This window comes from Oncorhynchus nerka, linkage group LG14 (genome assembly GCF_034236695.1).
Source record: "Oncorhynchus nerka isolate Pitt River linkage group LG14, Oner_Uvic_2.0, whole genome shotgun sequence".
NCBI lineage: Eukaryota > Metazoa > Chordata > Actinopteri > Salmoniformes > Salmonidae > Oncorhynchus > Oncorhynchus nerka.
In genome coordinates, this window is record NC_088409.1 from 48,362,808 (window position 1) to 48,381,869 (window position 19,062).

A 19,062-nucleotide genomic window follows, 5' to 3' on the forward strand; every position below is an offset into this window, starting at 1 on the left:
TTCATTTATTGAACACCCTTCTAAACATTCATAGTATAGGGTGGTAAAAGTATGTGAACCCTTGGATTTAATAACTAGTTGAGCCTCCTTTGACAGCAATAACCTCAACCAAACATTTTCTGTAGTTGCGGATCATACCTGCACAACTGTCATTAGGAACTTTACAAAACTGTTTCAGTTCAGCAATATTCTTGGGATGTCTGGTGTGAACCGCTCTCTTGAGGTCATCCCACAGCATCTCAATCGGGTTGAGGTCAGGACTTCTGGGCCCCTCCAGAAGGCTTATTTTCTTCTGTTGAAGCCATTCTGTTGTTGATTTACTTCTGTGTTTTGGGTTGTTGTCCTGTTGCATCACCCAACTTCTCTTGAACTTCAATTGGCGGACAGATAGATACAAAATATCTTGATACACTTAAGAATTAATTTTTCCGACGATGATAGCAAGGTGTCCAGGCCCTGAACTTTCTCCATAGATATAGACAATTTGTCTTACCGTGGAGTGATGAACATCAATGCTTTTAGAGATACTTTTGTAACCCTTTCCAGCTTTATGCAAGTCAACCATTCTTCATCTTAGGTCTTCTGAGATCTCTTTTTGTTTGAGGCATGGTTCACATCAGGCAATGCTTCTTGTTGAATAGCAAACTCAAATGTTTTTTTTTTTATAGGGCAGGGCAGCTCTAACCAACATCTCCAATCTCATCTCAATGATTGTACAGTCGTGGCCAAAAGTTTTGAGAATGACACAAATATTAATTTTCACAAAGTTTGCTGCTTCAGTGTCTTTAGATATTTTTTTCAGATGTTACTATGGAATACTGAAGTATAATTACAAGCATTTCATAAGTGTCAAAGGCTTTTATTGACAATTACATGCAGTTGATGCAAAGAGTCAATATTTGCAGTGTTGACCCTTCTTTTTCAAGACCTCTGCAATCCGCCTTGGCATGCTGTCAATTAACTTCTGGGCCACATCCTGACTGATGGCAGCCCGTTCTTGCATAATCAATCCTTGGAGTTTGTCAGAATTTGTGGGGTTTTGTTTGTCCACTCGCCTTTTGAGGATTGACCACAAGTTCTCAATGGGATTAAGGTCTGGGGAGTTTCATGGCCATGGCTACTTAGTTATCACTTTTGCCTTATGGCTAGGTGCTTCATCATGCTGGAAAAGGCATTGTTCGTCACCAAACTGTTCCTGGATGGTTGGGAGAAGTTGCTCTCGGAGGATGTGTTGGTACCATTCTTTATTCATGGCTGTGTTCTTAGGCAAAATTGTGAGTGAGCCCACTCCCTTGGCTGAGAAGCAACCCCACACATGAATGGTTTCAGGATGCTTTACTGTTGGCATGACACAGGACTGATGGTAGCGCTCACCTTGTCTTCTTCGTAAAAGCTTTTTTCCAGATGCCCCAAACAATCAGAAAGCGGATTCATCAGAGAAAATGACTTTACCCCAGTCCTCAGCAATCCAATCCCTGTACCGTTTGCAGAATGTCAGTCTGTCCCTGATGTTTTTCCTGGAGAGAAGTGGCTTCTTTGCTGCCCTGCTTGACACCAGGCCATCCTCCAAAAGTCTTCGCCTCACTGTGCGTGCAGATTAGAGGTCGACCGACTATGATTTTTCAACACCGATACCGATAATTGGATGACCAAAAAAAGCAGATACTAATTAATCGGCTGATTTAAAAAAATAATAATAATAATAATCATATAAAAAAATATATTTAAAAAATAATGTATTTGTAATAATAATGACAATTACAACAATACTGAATGAACACTTATGAACACTTATTTGAACTTAATATAATACATCAATAAAAATCCATTTAGCCTCAAATAAATAATGAAACATGTTCAATTTGGTTTAAATAATGCAAAAACAAGGTGTTGGAGAAGAAAGTAAAAGTGCAATATGTGCCATGTAAGAAAGCTAACGTTTAAGTTCCTTGCTCAGAACATGAGAACATATGAAAGCTGGTTGTTCCTTTTAACATGAGTCTTCAATATTCCCAGGTAAGAAGTTTTAGGTTGTAGTTATTATAGGAATTATAGGACTATTTCTCTCTATACCATTTGTATTTCGTTAACCTTTGACTATTGGATGTTCTTATAGGCACTTTAGTATTGCCAGTGTAACAGTATAGCTTCCGTCCCGTCCCTCTCCTCGCTCCTCCCTACGCTCGAACCAGGAACACAACGACAACAGCCACCCTCGAAGCAGCGTTACCCATGCAGAGTCCCAGAGCGAGTGACGTTTGAAACGCTATTAGCACGCACCCCGCTAACTAGCTAGCCATTTCACATCGGTTACACCAGCCTAATCTCAGGAGTTGATAGGCTTGAAGTCATAAACAGTGCAATGCTTGACGAACAACGAAGAGCTGCTGGCAAACCTCCTTCCATTAGCAAGGGCATTGAAGATGAAACGTGGCTGGGTCTTTCAGCATGACAATGATCCCAAACACACCGCCCGGGCAACGAAGGAGTGGCTTCGTAAGAAGCATTTCAAGGTCCTGGCCACAGCCTAGCCAGTCTCCAGATCTCAACCCCATCGGAAATCTTTGGAGGGAGTTGAAAGTCCGTGTTGCCCAGCAACAGCCCCAAAACATCACTGCTCTAGAGGAGATCTGCATGGAGGAATGGGCCAAAATACCAGCAACAGTGTGTGAAAACCTTGTGAAGACTTACAGAAAACGTTTGACCTCTGACATTGCCAACAAAGGGTATATAAAGTATTGGGAAACTTTTGTTATTGACCAAATACTTATTTTCCACCATAATTTGCAAATAAATTCATAAAAAATCCTACAATGTGATTTTTTGGATTTTTTTTCTTCTCATTTTGTCTGTCATAGTTGAAGTGTACCTATGATGAAAATTACAGGCCTCATCTTTTTAAGTGGGAGAACTTGCACAATTGGTGGCTGACTAAATACTTTTTTGCCCCACTGTATGTCCAATAAATATCACAAATTATCCTTTTCGATTAATTCTGTCGTTATATATCCAAAATGTCCATTTATTTGGCGCGTTTGATCCAGAAAAACACCTGTTCCAACTCGCGCAACATGGCTACAAAATATCTCCTAAGTTACCGGTAATCTTTGTCCAAACATTTCAAACAACTTTCCAAATACAACTTTAGGTATTTTGTAACGTAAATAATCAATCACATTTAAGACGGGATAAACTGTGTTCAATACCGGAAGAAAAAAAAGTGGGGTCACACGCCTCTATCAAACAGTACATTTCACTCGACCCTTGTTCTGGACAGGGCTACTTCTTCATTACACAAAGGAAAAACATCAACCAATTTCTAAAGACTGTTGACATCCAGTGGAAGCGATAGGAACTGCAAGCAAGTGCCTTAGAAATCCAGATCCCCATAGAAAACTCATTGAAAAGAGAGTGACCTCAATTTTTTTTTCCTGGATGGTTTGTTTTCGGGGTTTCGCCTGCCAAATAAGTTCTGTTATACTCACAGAAATCATTCAAACAATTTTTGAAACTTCAGAGTGATTTCTATCCAAATCTACTAATATGCATATCCTAGCTTCTGGGCCTGAGTAGCAGGCAGTTTACTTTGGGCACGCTTTTCATCCGGACATGATAATACCGCCCCCTAGCCTAGAGAGGTTCATTGCAATTCCTCTGCTCACTCTTCATAACATTCTGGAGTATATGCAAATTTCCATCGTACAAACTGAGGCAGCAGACTTTGAAAATTAATATTTGTGTCATTCTCAAAACTTTAGGCAACGACTGTACTCCAGGTTAGGTGACTCCTGACTCCAATAAGCTTTTGGAGAAGTCATTAGCCTAGGGATTCACCTACTTTTACCATCCTACACTGTGAATGTTTAAATTATGGTATTCAAGAAAAATATAATAATTTCTTTGTTATTAGTTTAAGCAGACTGTTTGGCATTTTTAGGACTAATTTATGCAGAAATCCAGATAATTCCAGAGTTCGCATACATTTTCTTGCCACTGTAGTTAAAATAGCATGCTTTTTATCTGGCCGACCCAGACTCACGCCTCTCGCAGGACAGCAAAGTGCTTAATTTGACGAATTCTGTTCATTCACTTATGACAGTCAAATATAGATCTCATAATTGTTTCTCTCTCTTGGCTGTGCAGCTGGGTTGTGGAGAAAATGACAATATTATAGCCACAAATGCTTTGGGAAATCCAATGGTGTAAAGTACTTAAGTAAAAATCCCTTAAAATTCAGTCGGAAGTTTACATACACCTTAGCCAAATACATTTAAACTCAGTTTTTCACAACTCCTGACATTTAATCCTAGTAAAAATTCCCTGTCTTAGGTCAGTTAGGATCACCAATTTATTTTAAGAATGTGAAATGTCAGAAATCAAATCAAATCAAAATGTATTTGTCACATACACATGGTTAGCAGATGTTAGTGCGAGTGTAGCGAAATGCTTGTGCTTCTAGTTCCGACAATGCAGTAATAACCAACAAGTAATCTAGCTAACAATTCCAAAACTACTACCTTATAGACACAAGTGTAAGGGGATAAAGAATATGTACATAAAGATATATGAATGAGTGATGGTACAGAGCGGCATAGGCAAGATACAGTAGATGGTATTGAGTGCAGTATATACATATGAGATGAGTATGTAAACAAAGTGGCATAGTTAAAGTGGCTAGTGATACATGTATTACATAAGTAAGTCGCTCTGGATAAGAGCGTCTGCTAAATGACTTAAATGTAAATAAGGATGCAGTAGATGATATAGAGTACAGTATATACATATGAGATGAATAATGTAGGGTATGTAAACATATTAGGTAGCATTGTTTAAAGTGGCTTCGCGTTCCTAGGAATAATAGTAGAGAATGATTTAATTCAGCTTTTATTTCTTTATTTACATTCCCAGTCTGTCAGAAGTTTTACATACACTCTATCAGTATTTGGTTGCATTGCCTTTAAATTGTTTAACTTGGGTCAAATGTAGCCTTCCACAAGCTTCCCACAATACGTTGGGTGAATTGTGGCCCATTACTCCTGACAGAGCTGGTGTAACTGAGTCAGGTTTTTAGGCCTCCTTGCTCGCACACACTTTTTCAGTTTTGCCCACAATTTTTCTATAGGATTGAGGTCAGGGCTTTGTGATGGCCACTCCAATACCTTGACTTTGTTGTCCTTAAGCCATTTTGCCACAACTTTTGAAGTATGCTTGGGGTCATTGTCCATTTGGAAGACCCATTTGCGACCAGCTTTAACTTCCTGACTGATGTCTTGAGATGTTGCTTCAATATATCCCCATAATTTCCCCTCATGATGCCATCTATTTTGTGAAGTTCACCAGTCCCTCGTGCAGCAAGCCTCCCTCTTTTTCCTCCAAACATAACGATGGTCATTATGGCCATTATCAGACCAGAGGACATTCCTCCAAAAAGTACAATCTTTGTCCCCATGTGCAGTTGCGAACCGTAGTCTGGCTTTTTTATGGCGGTTTTGGAGCAGTGGCTTCTTCCTTGCTGAGCGGCCTTTCAGGTTATGTCGATATAGGACTCGTTTTACGGTTGATATGGGTACTTTTGTACCTGTTTCCTCCAGCATCTTCACAAGGTCCTTTGCTGTTGTTCTGGGATTGATTTGCACTTTTCACACCAAATTACATTCATCTCTAGGAGACAGAACGCGTCTCCTTCCTGAGCGGTATGACGGCTGCGTGGTCCCATGGTGTTTATACTTGCGTACTATTGTTTGTACAGATGAACGTGGTACCTTCAGGCGTTTTGAAATTGCTCCCAAGGATGAACCAGACTTGTGGAGGTCTACAATCTTTCTTCTAAGGTGTTGGCTGATTTCTTTTGATTTTCCTATTATGTCAAGCAAAGAGGCACTCCACAGTTTGATGGTAGGCCTTGAAATATATCCACAGATACACCTCCAATTGACTCAAATGATGTCAATTAGCCTATCAGAAGCTTCGAAATCCACTACATAATTTTCTGGAATTTTCCAAGCTGTTTAAAAGGCACAGTCACCTTAGTGTATGTAAACTTCTGACCCACTGGAATTGTGATACAGTGAATTATAAGTGAAATTATCTGTCTGTAAACAATTGTTGGAGAAATTACTCCTAACCGACTTTCCAAATCTATAGTTTGTTATCAAGAAATTTGTGGGATGTTTGAAATCGAGTTTTAATGACTCCAACCTAAGTGTATTTAAACTTCCGACTTCAACTGTACTACTTAAGTAGTTTTTTGGGGGGAATCTGTACTTTTATCCACAATTTCGATCTTTTCTCATTCCTGCAACTCCCCAAAGGGCTCGGGATGCGAAGGTCGAGTCATGCGTCCTCCAAAACATGACCCGCCAAACCGCGCTTCTTAACACCCGCCCGCTTAACCCGGAATCCAGCCGCACCGATGTGACAGAGGAAACAACTTTCAACTGACGACCGAGGTCAGCCTTCAGGTGCCCGGCCCGCCACAAGGAGTCACTAAAGCTCAATGAGCACTATTAAGCCCCCCCGGCCAATCCCTCCCCGAACCGGGACGACGCTGGGCCAATTGTGTGCTGCCCTATTAGACTCCCGATCGCAGCTGATTGTGATACAGCCCGGGATAGAATCTGGGTCTGTAGTGACGCCTCTAGCACTGTGATGCAGTGTCTTAGACCGCTGCGCCACTCGGGAGTCGGGGTATCTGTACTTTCCTTGACTGTTTCAGTCTTTTGCTTTTACTCCAACACATTCCTAAAGAAAATGTGCTTTTTACTACATACATTTTCACTGACACCCAAAAGTACTCGTTACATTTTGAATGCTTAGCAATACAGGAAATTGGTCCAATTCACACACTTGTCAAGAGAACATCCCTGGTAGCCCTACTGCCTATAATCTGGCAGACTCACTAAACACAAATGCTTTGTTTGTAAAATTATCCCCTGATTATCCTTAAATAAATGAAAAAACAAGAAATCGTGCTGTTTGCTTAATATAAGGAATACTTTTGATACATAAGTATATTTTTTGCAATTACGTTGACTTTTGATGCTTATATTTAAAACCAAATACTTTTAGACTTTTACCCAAGGAGTATTTTACAATGAAGGTATCTTTTACTTTTACTCAAGTATGACATTGGGGTACTTTTTCCACCTCTGGGGAAAGCTAAACCTTATTGGTCAATACACTGATGAAACATATGGTTATTTATATCTCCGTCTCCTTTGCTCCCGCTCCTAGGAGTGAAGGCCTATAAGTGTAACATGTGTGACACATCCTTCACCACCAACGGCAGTCTGAACCGCCACATGGTTGTCCACCTGAAGCCCTACAAGTGTCACATGTGTGAGGACAGCTTCCGCAACAATGTGCTGTATAGGAAGCACTTGAAGAAGGACCACGCCGAAGTGGACAGAGGTACAGACATAGGCTACGTCCCAATAATATCTCCTTTCTCCTAAAGTATGCATTCGTTCACTACTTCCCACAAATCTAAAAGCATTGGATTGGTGGAGGCTAGTAGGAGTTTCTATGATATTTCTTATACCAGTCATTTCCTTCCAAATCAGTGAAGGGAAGTGAACAAGTGCACACTTAGGAAGGAATGAGAGGAATTTGGGACATAGCCATAGAGATATATACTATACAAGCATTTTGCTACACCCACCACAACATCTGCTAAATATGTGTATGTGACCAATACAATTTTTATTTAGAGTGGCTAGTGTCATAGATCTGTTTAGCTCTAGATTTTGTTGATAATGGCAGCCATATTGGTCAATGTCCCATTTAATTATATAAGTACAGAGATGTAGTATTTACAAAATCCGTCAAAAAAAATCCTTCAAATTAGGGGATTTTACTATTTCAGCCACACCCGTTGTTGACAGGTGTATAAGATCTCCATAGATTAACATTATCATTAGAGGGGCCTTACTGAAGAGTTCAGTTACTTTCAACGTGGCGCTGTCATAGGATGCCACCTTTCCAACAAGTCAGTTTGTCAAATTTCTGTGCTGCTGGAGCTGCCCCGGTGAACTGGAAGTGCTGTTATTGTGAAGTGGAAACGTCTAGGAGCAATAACGGCTCAGCCGCGAAGTGGTAGGCCACATCTGCTCACAGAACGGGACCGCTGAAGCGCGTAAAAATAGTCTGTCCTCACTACCGAGTTCCAAACTGCCTCTGAACGCAACATCCACACAATAACTGTTTGTCGGGTGCTTCATGAGATGGGTTTCCATGGCCGAGCAGCCGCGCACAAGCCTAAGATCACCATGCACAATTGACAAGCAGCAATTATTTGAAATGCATCTGAAATGGACCCAAGTCTGAGTTCGAGTTGTGGGCGTGATGTTGATTGACACTCAAGAAGCATGTGAATCCTTTCCTCCTATGTGTCTCTCCCCTCGCAGGGCTGGAGGATGAGGATGGCGAGGAGGAAGAGGAGGGTGAGCAGACCGTGATGAAAAGGAACCGGGCCAACATCATAACCTTCACCGAGGAGCAGGCGGAGGAGCTGGCCAAGAATGACCCTGGTGACGAGGCGTCAGTGTCGGAGAAGGTTTTGGCCCAGTCGGCGGCGGAGCGCGACCGCATCAGCGAGATCAAGGACAAGGCGGTGGAGCTGGAGACGGAGCCCAAGTTCGCCAACTGCTGTAACTTCTGCCCCAAGAGCTTCAAGAAGCCCAGCGACCTCGTCAGGTGAGCTGAGTGTCGGAGAACTGTCTCCCTCTGTCCTGTACTCTCTTATATGCTCTTTCTCACTCTCTCTTCATCTACTTTCTCTGTCCTATTCAGGGCCTGAAACTAACGTTTTGTTCCGCCAGCCATTCTGTGGCAGGTAGATTTAAAAATTGACCAGCCACTCATTTTAACTAGCCACAATGTTTTTTCTCCATAATTACACCAAAACCTTCCCCCCAAAACAGAGGAGCATGCCTCTAAAATAAGAAATGTTTTACTAGTAAGAAGTGATGTGGTATATTGCCCAATGCCATTTCAAGTTTTGTGACCTTAATCTTTTAATCAAAATATCACAGATGAGACAAAAAAAATCAGCTGCCCCTTTAAAGGAAAGATTCACCCATTTTGAGCGATGTTCTATCGATTCCCTGGGTCATTTCATGTTTTCATGTGTATCTGAGCTATCGCTGTTCAAGCAGGCAGAAATTTGGCTGGTATGAAGCATCTCACTACATTGGAAGTTAATAGGAATATGACTTTTAGATCACAAAAACACCTGTCATACATGTCAGATTTAAATACTGTCCGATGTCATAACGCGAGAGGTTGTCTTCGATTGAGCCATTGATCATATTTTTACGATATTCCTACCTGGAGAAATGTGTAATTGAAGAGAGGGTCTAGCACATGTCTCCTGTTTGTCTGCCTCTTCAGTACAGGGTGCATTGCATGGTGCTGTTGTGAATGTCAGACTGCAGGTTGAACATGGACTTCTAAATTGATAGCTGTAAAATTGCCAAAACAAACTGTACTAACCAGCTACTTCACATGCTAAACAGATTTTTGTTCTTTAAAAGTAATTTCCTCAACATCTTAAATAAGCATGCCCCTTTCAAAAAATGTAGAACTAAGAACAGATATAGACCTTGGTTCACTCCAGACCTGACTGCCCTCGACCAGCACAAAAACATCCTGTGGCGTACTGCCCTAGCATCAAATAGTCCCCACGATGTGCAACTTTTCAGGGAAGCCAGTAACCAATACACAGTCAGCCAGGAAAGCAAAGGCTAGCTTTTTCAAACAGAAATTTGTATCCTGTAGCTCTAACTCCAAAAAGTTTTGGGACACTGTAAAGTCCATGGAGAATAATAGCACCTCCTCCCAGCTGGCCACTGCACTGAGGCTAGGTCCACTGCCCTGAGGCTAAATCCACGATAATCGAGAATTTCAATAAGCATTTCTCTACGGCTGGCCATGCTTTCCTCCTTGCTATGCCAACAGCTCCGCACCCGCCCCAGCTACTTGCCCAAGCCTCCCCAGCTTCACCCAAATCCAGATAGCAGATGTTCTGAAAGAGCTGCAAACCTGGACCCGTACAAATCAGCTGGGCTAGACAATCTGGACCCTCTCTTTCTAAAATATTCCACCGCCATTGTTACAACCCCTATTACCATTCTGTTCAACCTCTTTCGTATCGTCCGAGATCCCTAAATATCTAAATCTGCCACAGTCATCCCCCTCTTCAAAGGGGGTGACACACTAGACCCTAACTATTATAGACCTATATCCATCCTACCCTGCCTTTCTATAGTCTTCAAAGCCAAGTTAATAAACGGATCACTGACCATTTCGATCCTTACCTTCTCCGCTGTGCAATCCGGTTTTCGAGCTGGTCACGGGTGCACCTCAGCCACGCTCAAGGTACTAAACGATATCATAACCGCCATCGATAAAAGACAGTACTGTGCAGCCATCTTCATCGACCTGGCCTAGGCTTTCGACTCTGTCAATCACCATATTCTTATCGGCAGACTCAACAGCCTTGGTTTCTCAAATGACTGCCTCACCTGGTTCACCAACTACTTCTCAGACAGAGTTCACTGTGTCAAATCGGAGGGCCTGTTGTCTGGACCTCTAGCAGTCTCTATGGGGGTACCACAGGGTTCAATTCACGGGCCGACTCTTTTCTCTGTATACATCACTGATGTCGCTCTTGCTGCGGGTAATTCCCTGATAAACCTCTATGCAGATGACACCATTCTGTATACATCTGGCCCTTCTTTGAACACTGTGTTAATTAACCTCCGAACAAGCTTCAATGCCATACAACACTCCTTCCGTGGCCTCCAACTGCTCTTAAATGCTAGGAAAACCGAATACATGCTTTTCAACCGTTCGCTGCCTGCACCCGCCCGCCCGACTAGCATCACTGCTCTGGACTGTTCTGAATTAGAATATGTGGACAACTACAAATACCTAGGTGTCTGGCTAGACTGTAAACTCTCCTTCCAGACTCATTAAACATCTCCAATCCAAAATTAAATCTAGAATCAGCTTCCTATTTCGCAAAAAAAGCCTCCTTCACTCACGCCGCCAAACATACCCTCGTAAAACTGACTATCCTACCGATCCTCGACTTCGGCGATGTCATTTACAAAATAGCCTCCAACACTACTCAGGAAATTGGATGCAGTCTATCACAATGCCATCCGTTTTGTCACCAAAACCCCTTTTACCACCCACCACTGCGGCCTGTATGCTCTAGTCGGCTGGCCCTCGCTACATATTCGTCGCCAAACCCACTGGCTCCAGGTCATCTATAAGTCTATGCTAGGTAAAGCTCTGCCTTATCTCAGCTCACTGGTCACCATAGCAGCACCCACCCACTGGTCATGATAACAACACCCACCCGTAGCACGCGCTCCAGCAGATGTATCTCACTGGTCATCCCCAAAGCCAACACCTCCTTTGGCCGCCTTTTCTTCCAGTTCTCTGCTGCCAATGACTGGAACGAATTGAAAAAATCGGCGAAGCTGGAGACTTATATTTCCCTCACTTTTCCCTCACTAACTTTAAACATCAGCTATCTGAGCAGTTAACCGATCGCTGCAGCTGTACATAGCCCATCTGTAAATAGCCCACCCAATTTACCTACCTCATCCCCATATTGTTTTTATTTACTTTTCTGCTCTTTTGCACACCAGTATTTCTACTTGCACATCATCATCTGCTCATCTATCACTCCAGTGTTCATTTGCTAAATTGTAATTACTTCTCTACTATGGCCTATTTATTGCCTTACCATCTCATGCCATTTGCACACACTCTATATAGACTTTCTTTTTTTCTATTGTGTTATTGACTGTACGCTTGTTTATTCCATGTGGAACTCTGTGTTGTTGTTTGTGTCGCTTTGCTTTATCTTGGCCAGGTGGCAGTTGTAAATGAGAACTTGGTTAAATAAAGGTGAAATATATATATATATACACACTGCTCAAAAAAATAAAGGGAACACTAAAATAACACATCCTAGATCTGAATGAATGAAATATTCTTATGAAATACTTTTTTCTTTACATAGTTGAATGTGCTGACAACAAAATCACACACAAATAATCAATGGAAATCAAATTTATCAACCCATGGACGTCTGGATTTGGAGTCACACTCAAAATTTAAGTGGAAAACCTACACTACAGGCTGATCCAACTTTGATGTAATGTCCTTAAAACAAGTCAAAATGAGGCTCAGTAGTGTGTTTGGCCTCCACGTGCTTGTATGACCTCCCTACAATGCCTGGGCATGCTCCTGATGAGGTTGCGGATGGTCTCCTGAGGGATCTCCTCCCAGACCTGGACTAAAGCATCCGCCAACTCCTGGACAGTCTGGTGGATGGAGCGAGACATGATGTCCCAGATGTGCTCAATTGGATTCAGGTCTGGGGAACGGGCGGGCCAGTCCATAGCATCAATGCCTTCCTCTTGCAGGAAATGCTGACACACTCCAGCCACATGAGGTCTAGCATTGTCTTGCATTAGGAGGAACCTGGCGAGCACATGGAGGGCTGTGCGGCCCCCCAAAGAAATGCCACCCCACACCATGACTGACCCACCGCCAAACCGGTCATGCTGGAGGATGTTGCAGGCAGCAGAACGTTCTCCACGGCGTCTCCAGACTCTGTCACGTCTGTCACATGTGCTCAGTGTGAACCTGCTTTCATCTGTGAAGAGCACAGAGCGCCAGTGGCGAATTTGCCAATCTTGGTGTTCTCTGGCAAATGCCAAACGTCCTGCACGGTGTTGGGCTGTAAGCACAACCCCCATCTGTGGACGTCGGGCCCTCATACCACCCTCATGGAGTCTGTTTCTGACCGTTTGAGCAGACACATGCACATTTGTGGCCTGCTGGAGGTCATTTTACAGGGCTCTGGCAGTGCTCCTCCTGCTCCTCCTTGCACAAAGGCGGAGGTAGCGGTCCTGCTGCTGGGTTGTTGCCCTCCTACGGCCTCCTCCACGTCTCCTGATATACTGGCCTGTCTCCTGGTAGCGCCTCCATGCTCTGGACACTACGCTGACAGACACAGCAAACCTTCTTGCCACAGTTCGCATTGATGTGCCATCCTGGATGAGCTGCACTACCTGAGCCACTTGTGTGGGTTGTAGACTCCATCTAGGAACTGAGAAGTAGTCTGTGGTCACCACCTGCAGAACCACTCCTTTATTGGGGGTGTCTTGCTAATTGCCTATAATTTCCACCTGTTGTCTATTCCATTTGCACAACAGCATGTGAAATGTATTGTCAATCAGTGTTGCTTCCTAAGTGGACAGTTTGATTTCACAGAAGTGTGATTGACTTGGAGTTACATTGTGTTGTTTAAGTGTTCCCTTTTTTTTTTTGAGCAGTGTGTATGTATGTATATATATATATATAATTTATTTTATTTTTTAAATGTGTCTTCGCTAGCAGTTGAAGCAAACTCTAGCATTGAAAAATGCTTGCACTGTGGAGCCCTGACCAACCGACAACGTGGCTGCTGAAATAGACATGGCAGGTGTTCGTTTAGGCCCTGGTCCTATTCCCCCTCATGCTCTGACTCTGAGCGACTCAGACTCTCTCAGTGTATCTGAATATCTTGCTCTTGGGGTTGATGTTTCCCCCACCTCTCTGAGCTCTTTGAGAGGGGCTCCTCTCATGTTCAGGTGCAGTCCAGCCCGTGAGTCAACCTCTACGTCCATCTCCACCTCTCTCTCTCTCTCACTCTCTCTCTCTCCTTCTCATTATTCTGTCATGATTGTCTTTCCCAGCGGTTGAAGAGTTACCTTGTCGTTCCAGCCGCCCTCTCCTCCTGGACCTCTCAAAGAGCAATGCCCAGCTCATTGTCTCCCACCCCCCCCACGCCCATCCTATATCCCAGAAGAGCCCTCCACTACAGAGATTCCAATTAAAGGGCCCTGAACAGGCTCCAAACTGCAGCCCTGACCCAACCTCTCTCCCAGAAGAAGAGCCCTCCTCCCAGTCACTACAACAGTTTCTACTGCAGACCTCTGCTCTGAGAGGGGCTCCACAATAGACCCTATCTGAAGTTATTAACACAGCCCACAGCACTCACAGGCTGGCTGACAGGGTTCGTGTTATTGGGGTGCTTATCACCTGCCAATACACACACACGTGTTTACTGGGGAGTTCATTCGTCAGATCACCGCCAAACAAGCTGCTAAACAGCCCAAAGAATAATAATAATCTCCCCCCTGTGAACGATTGTCATCGTCAAGCGCTGGAGAAATGAGTTGTTTCCCTCTTCATTTCCCTCTTGTTTGGCACTAGTGTTGCACTGGTGTGTGGAGAAATGAGTTGTTTCCCTCTTCATTTCCCTCTTGTTTGGCACTAGTGTTGCACCGGTGTGTGAACAGTGCGTGACAGGCGAAATGTTTCTTAAAGCGTCAATCTGCAGTTGAAACAATAACACAGCGGTCCCCCTTAAAACTGCTGAGCGATGGGGCTGGAGAAATGTAACCACTCTCAAATTCAAAGAAAGATGTTTGGATGCAAGGACTGGCTATGTATATTGCACATGTATATTTTAAATCATGTTTTGAGGCTATACAGTGTTTTTTTTGTTTACAAACATTGGAGTAAAACAATGTTAGATGTTGCTTTCTGTTGGGGTTCGACAGTTGAACTAAGCTCATGAAGCATGTGATGTTGTTCAAAAATCAATGGGGCATATATCATGGGCGTAGCAATCACAGATTGCCCCTTTAAGGAAGGATGCCTCCGCTTAACATGAGCGGAGCTGAGTGAGGAGAGGCAGAATCTAGTTTGACAGCTGGAATTGTCCCATCGGTTTATGGAGTCATCTTGTAAGAAGAAGAGAAAATACTGCTATGAAATGGACAGAGGTGCCATATCAACGGCTCATTTCTTTAGTGCAGTGTTTTCGAGCAGTAACTTTTAGTTAGTGAAATTTCGGTCCATCATTCATTGCAATCCGAGCATAAAATGTTCTGCTAACAAGAGAATAGGTTATACTGGACCATAAAAGTTTGGTTGCAATCAATGGCGAGGAATATTAGATTGGGGTATTAAGATATTAAGTAATGAGCTTGTCAGATCTTAAGTAATGATCATTATGGCTTCGTCAAACACCCCCCCCGACCAGTCATAACTCAAGGACATATTGAAGTATTTATGGGATAGGCTTAGCTTTTCATTTCGGAAGCTCTTCAAAAGTAGCCTAATATAATTATCGAGTCACTAAGCCTTCCCGAAAACAAGGAGAAATGGGGATGGCTGCAACAAAGATGTATTCACTTCATTTCATGGTGCTCTTTTATCAAAACAATAAAGCTGACGTGTTTTTGACAAAGACAAGTTACCCCGACAAGCTACCCATTCTAATAGAAAACGTTCTGCTTTGTCAGCAAAAAAATGTCATAATATAAAAATAAACGTATCCCTGCTCAGGTTATGAGAGGGAGTAAACTAACAATTTTGCAGAGTCAGTGGCCTTGTGCCTGAAACTTGCAGATTCAAATTCAGGAGAGATGACATCCAGGTTTGATTTAATTTCCTGGGAGCCTTGGTAAGCGCAAAGCATGCAAAATGAAAATAGGAAAACATCAGAATGGCCACAGGTGATAAATGCATTGTGTGTTACACTGTATTTCTTTATGAAAAGAATGTGAACCTTCTTTTAATTCATCTTCTTTTAATTTAACTTCTTTTAATTAATTCTTAGACTCTGAAACTTAACCTAAAGCGTTCCCTTGACACGCTCTCCATTCTAACAGGAATGTTCATGAGTAACTTTCTCGCTCGCTCTTTCTCTCCTTCCCTCCTCGCTCTCTCTAGACATATCCGGATCCACACAGGAGAGCGTCCTTACAAGTGTGACGAGTGTGGGAAGAACTTCACCGTGAAGTCCACCCTGGACTGCCACATAAAGACCCACACAGGTCAGCGTGCAGTACACAGCGTGTACTTCCACTCCATCTGATCAGATGGGGGGGATCAGAGGAAACACCGTAGGAGGGGAACGTTGGTTCAAATGCCACCGTGGGAGTAGCGTAGGCTGATCTGTCCCTGTTAATTAGTTTAAGTGATGTTAGGGTTGTTGCTACATTAGCTGCAATATGTTCTCAGTATGGTCCAACTCTGTGGGTGTAGAGTGCACTTTGATCCATGATTTAAGAGTTACATTATGTAAATCAATCAGTAAATGCAGTGAAAGCGGGTCCGTACTCAAAAACAAGAGTTTATAAATTCTTGGACACGTAGTCCTAATTTGTTATAAACAATATTTAAATCGGCCTCATTTGCATGTCTTATCATCTAACGGCGCAGTGGGGAGTAATTGTGCCCGATGATTTATGGGACGGAGTTGTAGGTTTGATCGCCGGCGCAAGATGGCAGCAGAAAAGTTTTGTTATTCAAGGGATATTAGGAGATATCTCCTCACACCTTGTTCTCTTTTGGTAATTACTGTGGTTTGACACTCTGACCCTGGAGCAGACACACTCATTCTCCCTGATTAATGAGAAGGCCCAGACATTTGCTAAGCAGGCCTAATAGTCCCAAGTTATTGTCGAAGAGCTGCGGATCAGTATTCTCTGTAGGGACGTCTGAATTAACTTTTGGAACTGCAGTGATTAGAAAAGTGACTCGTTTCATTGGTACTCTAGGGGAGAAATCGAGGAAAAGGCGTCTTGTCAGAACGGAGGTGCCAAACGTTCATCAATGGAACAATGACATTCAAACTCTGTTTCAGGACATCATTGGCAAAAGTTTTTTGAGAATATATATTTTTTTATTGGTTCACATCAATCTAGAGTCACAATACACATTTTGGACCTAACACCCAACCCCCACTCCAAACAAACCCCTGGTGGCCCTCACTCGATCCCAGACCTCAGTCACATTGTTGCCAAACCTACCACTGTTAAATAATGAGAATCAGTGGTACACAGTAAATCCCCGTTAGGGCTACATACTATAGGGGAAAACAAGAAGAAACCTACCGTTAACAATGCTATTATTCTGTTGTTCTCCCCCTGCAGGTCAGAAGCTGTTCAACTGTCACATGTGCAACACATCCTTTTCCACCAAAGGGAGTCTGAAAGTCCACATGCGTCTCCACACAGGCTCCAAGCCCTTCAAATGCCCCTTCTGCGAGCTCCGCTTCCGCACCTCAGGCCACCGCAAGACCCACATCCAGTGTCACTACCGGCCCAGCTCAGAGGGTCGGAAGGCCAAGCGAGCGGCATCATCCAGAAGTAACCAGAACCAGCAGCACCCGGCTAACTCGGAGATCCTCCACCCTGTGGGCCTGCTCCAGGCTACCACCACAGACCATAACATCTACCTCCCAGCCAACCAGGTCCTCGCAGGCCAGTTTGACCAGAACCTGCTGCAGCAAGGCCTGGTGGGCCAGGCTATTCTGCCTACCTCCATGTCCGGTAAGGGCCCACTCACTCACATCGGGGTTGGGGGTCAATTCCAATTCAATGAATATATTGAATTGAACATGGGTTCCTCTCCATAAAATGCATTAATACAATTCAATTCCTGACTTGAGTTTAGGTGGAATTCACCGCAACCCTGGCACACACACACACACACATTCGCACAACCGTCCATTGCCACAAACACATAATTATTTCATTCTTATTGCCAATACTTATTACCCTATGCAAGCCTAGCTCACCCCTTCCACTATTGACATGAAGCATGCACCCAAGTGCTGCTCAGCACAGCAACCATATTTCACCTGAACAGTCCGCCCTAACCTAGTCTACATTCAAACCATAGTTTGAGACTGAGAGGAGAGGTTTGAAGCCTGAGTCCAAGTACAGTCTGTTCTCAGTAGCCAGCCAAGGAAGAGCCATCATTGAAATTGTTTGTGGTGAAGAGGGGCACGAGGTGTGTTGTACAAAACAAAGTCATCAGCGATTGGATCGTCTCTAACCAATCAGTATCAACGCCAATGGCAATTTTCCAAACTGACGCTTTACCCACTTGTGTTCTGGCTCTGGCCCAACCCATTGGTTTCTGGACCAATAAGACGGCCCCGAATGTGTTTCAATTCATGAGGGGTCGAGGAGGCACTCCGATCCAGACTCATTGTGGAGAAGATTCTAACGTCCATGGGCGTGGTGTAGTATTTGGCTGGAGCAAGGAGTCTAGGTAGCCAGGCAACGTCTTTCACGCCTGGTTCAAAAGCAAGACCAATGTTCTGCAAATATTTAAAAGCACTTTTCCTGTAGTTTTCCTCGTGTGAGTGTAACTGATGTGAAACGGCTAGCTTAGTTAGCGGTGCCCGCTAAATAGCGTTTCAATCAGTGACGTCACTTGCTCTGAGACCTTGAAGTAGTAGTTCCCCTTGCTCTGCAAGGGCCGCGGCTTTTGTGGAGCGATGGGTAACGATGCTTCATGGGTGACTGTTGTTGATGTGTGCAGAGGGTCCCTGGTTCGCGCCAGGTTATGGGCGAGGGGACGGTCTAAAGTTGTACTGTTACATGAGCCTCATGTCAAAGACAAGTTTCCCATCTCATGGAAAATAAATATTTGTTCCATACAATTTATTAAGACATTCTCAGCTTCAACTACAGTATGACGTATCTGTTAGTTAGATCTACAGACTAGGATGAAATAAGGAGTCTGAAGCAACATTTGTGGAGTCTGAAAAGCATCAACACTTAAGAGTTGAAATGTTTTGACTGAACTCTGGCTCACTTCACCTCTAATCTGTCGTTTGTTCAAACTGGCAGCGAGGGGGAAGCCATCCAAAAAAGCAGCCATGAAATGAATTCCCCTCACAGCGCTGTTCGAGAATCTAGTAGGGCTTCGAAATGACTTAGAAATGGCTTCCACGCACCGTGCTCATTGCTGGCACACAACTCAGGGTGCTACTGGCAGCCTCTCTCTCTCTCTCTCTCTCTCTCTCTCTCTCTCTCTCTCTCTCTCTCTCTCTCTCTCGCTCTCTCTCGCTCGCTCGCATGTAGGCCCCTAGTTCCCTCGAAGATCCCCTGTTGGATGATAAGTTACTCTGAGCCACTCCTCTTATCTGTTCGAGCACATTGAGCAAACACAGAAAAATCGGAATTATTA

General features: G+C 43.6%; 1 protein-coding gene across 3 annotated transcripts in view; it reads left to right on the plus strand.

Annotated features, from left to right (window-relative positions):
* LOC115141366 (zinc finger protein 236-like) overlaps window positions 1-19,062 on the plus strand; it is a 98,877-nt gene that overhangs the window by 60,686 nt on the left and 19,129 nt on the right. For 2 of the 3 annotated variants that reach the window (XM_065000142.1, XM_029680155.2), the window contains exons 19-22: window positions 7,234-7,410; window positions 8,406-8,694; window positions 15,808-15,911; window positions 17,013-17,411. In XM_065000142.1, coding sequence (XP_064856214.1) covers window positions 7,234-7,410; window positions 8,406-8,694; window positions 15,808-15,911; window positions 17,013-17,411 — 969 coding nt within the window. The remainder of the gene's footprint in view (window positions 1-7,233; window positions 7,411-8,405; window positions 8,695-15,807; window positions 15,912-17,012; window positions 17,412-19,062) is intronic. The other variant, XM_029680156.2, reaches the window with a different exon arrangement.